This window comes from Cyprinus carpio, chromosome B12 (assembly GCF_018340385.1).
Source record: "Cyprinus carpio isolate SPL01 chromosome B12, ASM1834038v1, whole genome shotgun sequence".
In the NCBI taxonomy this organism is placed as follows: domain Eukaryota; kingdom Metazoa; phylum Chordata; class Actinopteri; order Cypriniformes; family Cyprinidae; genus Cyprinus; species Cyprinus carpio.
The window spans coordinates 25127424-25132423 of NC_056608.1; the positions used below are offsets into that span (position 1 = coordinate 25127424).

The 5000-nt window shown below is 33.3% G+C and overlaps 1 protein-coding gene across 5 annotated transcripts in view; it reads right to left on the reverse strand.

The window, feature by feature from the left end:
- The window catches only part of LOC109061013 (rho GTPase-activating protein 44-like), a 42892-nt gene that overhangs the window by 6087 nt on the left and 31805 nt on the right, over window positions 1-5000 (reverse strand). For 3 of the 5 annotated variants that reach the window (XM_042734807.1, XM_042734806.1, XM_042734810.1), the window contains exons 16-18: window positions 4762-4942; window positions 4652-4669; window positions 3765-3950 (exon numbers count right to left, since the gene is read on the reverse strand). In XM_042734807.1, the coding sequence (XP_042590741.1) occupies window positions 3765-3950; window positions 4652-4669; window positions 4762-4942 (385 nt within the window). The remainder of the gene's footprint in view (window positions 1-3764; window positions 3951-4651; window positions 4670-4761; window positions 4943-5000) is intronic. The other 2 variants (XM_042734809.1, XM_042734808.1) reach the window with 1 other exon arrangement.

The window sequence follows — 5000 nt, forward strand, 5'->3', positions numbered from 1 at the left end:
AAGGACAGAACAGACAACAGATAGACGACAGAACAGGACAGACAGACAGACAGACATTTTAGATAGATAGATAACAGACAGGACGACCTAAAGATAGAATAAGACAGATGAATTAGATAGATAGAATTAATATTTAGATAATTAGATTAGATATTAGATAGATAGATAGATAGATAGATTAAGTACAGACAGACAGATAGACAGACAGACAGAACAGACAGATAGACAGACAGATAGACAGATAGATAATTAATAGATAATAGATAGACAGATAGACAGATAGACAGACCGACAGACAGACAGACAGACAGACAGGAGACAGACAGGGACAGACAGACAGACAGATAGCTATAGATAGATGAAGACAGATTTAGGGACATTAATTAGACAGACAGACAGATAGACAGACAGATAGACAGACAGATAGAGATAGATAAATTAATTAACAATTAAGATAGACATGAATTAATAGACAGATTTAATTAATTATTTAAATTAGATTAGATAATTAGATAAATGAATAGATAATATTTAAGATAGATAATAGACAGGACAGACAGACAGGACAGACAGATAGACAGACAAGACAAAGTGTTTGTAGACACCAACAACAACAGATAGACGGATTTAGATAGATTTAGAGGATAACAGACCAGGAAATAACAGATAGACAGTAGATGTGACAGATAGTGATGATAGGGACAGACAGACAGACAGGACAGACAGACAGGACAGACAGGACAGACAGACAGACATGTATGATAGACAGACAGGCAGACAGACAGATAGATGTGTGACAGGACAGACAGACAGACAGACAGACAGACAGATGTAGATGGATAGATGATAGTGTGATGTGTGTAGTGTAGTGATAGTAGATAGATAAAAATGAGAATACAATGTATAATTACCGCAAATAAAAAAGCTGTTTTAATTGGTGTTAGTGAAATAAATACAAATAGTATTTATTTATAAATATTTGACCTAAAATAAATAAATGAATTAATTATTTATAAATAATAAACAAAAAATAAATAAATTAAATAAAGTAATAATTAATAAATGAATTAAAAGAATTTAATTTCAATGCATGAATTAATAAATAAATAATGAATTAATGCAAATAAAGAATTAATATTAATTAAGCAGGGAACTTGAGGGAAAGTCTGAAGCAAATCTTCAGTAAAACTTCAATTATATTCACAATAAATGCAACAGTAATGAAACAAAAATTAATCTTTTAGTTTCAGTAGCTGCAGCAGGAATGCTACTGTACTGAATCAAATATTACTGTACTGAAAACCTATTTAGTTTTTAATTCACACTACAGCAAAAGATAGAAATTACTGACTTCAGACCAGTTCTAGCTGCTGGAAATACTAGTGTCTTGATTATTTTAGGCTCTGCTGTATAATCCCAAATTTGCCTTTAGTGTTCCAGCGGGTAGTTAGTGGGTTAGTGGTAGTTACCTAGACACTCTGAGTCCTCTCTCTCTGGTGCAGGCGGCCCCCGGCGGAGCGGTGGAGGACAGAGGGACGCTGGGTTTGGGGTTAGAGTCGATGTCTAGAGAGACGGAGGACAGGAGGAGCGGAGGCGGAGGAGGACTGAACACGGACCAGCGCCTAAACGCAGAGGGAGGAACGCTTTCGGGACGCACTCGAGGGCGAGGGAACGAGGAAGAGGAGGAGGAGGAGGAGACAGAGGAGGGGTACGGAGCGGGGGGGGAGGGACAGACGAGACAGGAGTCCGAGCGATTGGATGGTGCCTCGTCGAAGCTGGAAAGATTTGCAAGATTGACACATAAACTGTCTGAGATCAACACGTTCAGCTCCATCAACAGCATCTGTGTCATTACCATGGCAACATTATTTAAAATATAAATAATATTTAATATTTACTGATAACTCTAATTAAATCAATAAATTGAAAATTGATTTTAAATAATATTATAAATAAACTTATTAAATTTAATTATTTAAAATGTATAAATATTAATTATTAAGTATAATTAAATTCAAATAATATTTGCATTTTCTTCAATTATTGTTTAAAAGTCAGTCAATTATTAAATAGCTATCAATTATTAATTAATATTATAATTAATAATGTTCATAAATACTAATACAATCATTAATTTGTTAATAGTTATGAATATTAATTATAAATGAATTATAATTAAACTCATTCTTCGCAATTATTCAATTATTATTTAACAGTAAGTCAATTATTATTATGTACTTATATTAATTAATATTACAATTCATAAATTAAATTAAAACAATCATCCATTCTATTAAAATTCACTGATATTAATTCATTATAATTAAGTCAATAAATAAATAATTAATATAATAATAAAAACTATAAATTATAATAAATATTACATATTATACTTTATTATTTAATGTTCATAAACATCAATAAATGATTCATTATTGTTATTATTTTTGACTATTAAATATGATTTAATTATAATTAAATTATCAATTATTAATGATTTAATTGTCAATAATTAAATGATTGTTAGTAGCTGTTATTTAATCAATAATATTAATTAATACCAAAATTAATAAATGTTAATATTATGAATCATTAATTGTATATTTATTAATATAGATTATTAATTAGAATTAAATTTAGATTATTGATGATTCATATTGATTAATGCTCTAATTAATACTTCATTTGTTAAATATTTATAATCAAGTATTAATTATAATATGAATCATAATTTAAATATAAATATTTATCATTATAATATTCATAATATTCATGCAAATTAATCATTAATTTTAGCACAAGGTAACACGTACAATTGTTTGTATTTTGAACTTCGACAATTAAATTATATAATTTGCAACAAATGTGATGAACAGAGTGTAAGTTTTGAACCCGAAGCATTCCTTTAAAATAATGCTAATAACGTTCATCAGCAGAAACACGAGTGATTCTGAACACACGGGGGAACGCGTGATGTTGAGTGTCTCTCATACAAGAGGGTCTGAGATATCGAGGATATTAAAATACTGATACATCAAAAGGATTCACGCAGTCAACAAAACAGAGAGAAAATAAATAAAAGAATAGTTCATGCAGGAATGCAAACTCTGTCATCATATACTACAGCAGAGTGAAAGATAATCAGTGAATAATGAATTTGAATCTTCGGGTGAAATAAAAAAGAGGAAAGAGAGGGGAATGCTTTGGATGATATTCAAAAGTAATATACTGTATAATACATGTCCCTGCAGCACAGAAGCAGTCATCAGTAGCACAGGTATATTTGTAGCAATAGACAACAATACATTGTATGAGTCACAATTATACATTTCTCTTTTATGCCAAAAAATCATTAGGATACTAAGTAAAGATCATGTTCCATGAAGATATTTTGTAAATTTCCTACTGTAAATATATCAAAACTTAATTTTTGATTAGTAATATGCATCGCTAAGAATTCATTTGAACAACTTTAAATATAATTTTCTCAATTTAGATTTTTTTTTGCTCCCTCAGATTCCAGATTTTCAAATAGTTGTATCTCAGACAAATATTGTCCTCCTAACAAGTATATATATATCTCAAACATTAAAAATTCAACTTTCAGATGATGTAGAAATATCAATTTCAGAAAATTGACCCTCATGACTACTTTTGTGCTCCGGGTCACCGATGACATTAATATTCATGATGTCTTCATCTGACTGAACTGAAACGAGATCAGCTTGTGTGTGTTAGATTTCTATTGGTCGCCTACTGCTTACCTGGTCCTATCGGCGCTGATGGGGGGCGGAGTCTGTGAGGGGGAGGCGGAGTCATCAGCCATCTGCTCGAGGCTCAGTGAATCAGAGGGCAGCTGAAGGCTGGGCGGAGTCGAGGAACTCTTACGAGACGAGGAGGAGGAGCCTCTCCGAGAAACCCAGGAAGTGTCCATCACTCGCACTCCCATACTGCAACGGGGCAGAGTCACAGCCAATCACATCCCTCACACTTCATCAACAACAAACACCCCATCTGCAGCATTTGGGCCGGTGAGATTATTTTTAAAGAAATTAATACTTTTATTCAAGGATGCATTAAATTGATCAAAAGTGACAGTGAAGACATTTATAATGTAACAAAATGCTTCCATTCCAAATAAATTCTGTTCTTTTGAACTTTCTGTTCATCTATGAATCCTGAAAAATAAAATGTATCACTGTTTACACAAAAATATTGTGCAGCACAACTGTGTTCAACATTGATAATAATCAGAAATGTTTCTTGAGCAGTAAATCATCATATTAGAATGATTTCTGAAGATCATGTGACACTGAAGACTGGAGTAATGATGCTGAAAATACAGCTGCACATCACAGAAATAAATTACACTTTAACAGATATTCACACAGAAAACAGCTGTTTTACATTGTAAAAATATTTCACAATTTTTATAGTATTTTTAATCAAATAAATGCAGCCTTGGTGAGCAGAAGAGACTTCTTTCAAAAACCTACTGTAAGTAAAATCTTAAGCAGTGTACTTTGAGTGATTCTCCTTTAAAATGAATTAATTTGCCATCTGCACTGAATTCATGTCACTTCAACAACGTCAGTGTTCAGAATCAGCAGGAAATCAGGACAGAACAGGAAGTGATAGAGCTTCACCGTACCTCTGGATTTTCCTAATGCTGCATTAGTGGAAGAGAAGCAGAAGCATCAGTGATTCAAAGCCAAAGTGAGGAGAGGAGCGCATGCATATGAGCGTATAAAGCGAACGCACCCGTCTTTCTTGTAGAACTCCAGCATCATGTTGTCGGTGGCGACGCTGAGTGGGCGTCGGCTCTGGTCCTGCTGCCTGCGATCTGATTGGTCCAAGTCCGGCGACGGCATGGAGCTGAAGTTGGCGTTGTGATTGGTGTGGACGGGGCTGCCGTAGTTTCCCGTCACGTTAAACTCGATCTCTGCGAACACAGAACCGTTAAAGAGTCATGAAACCCCCCCCCGTTTTAGCACTGGTCG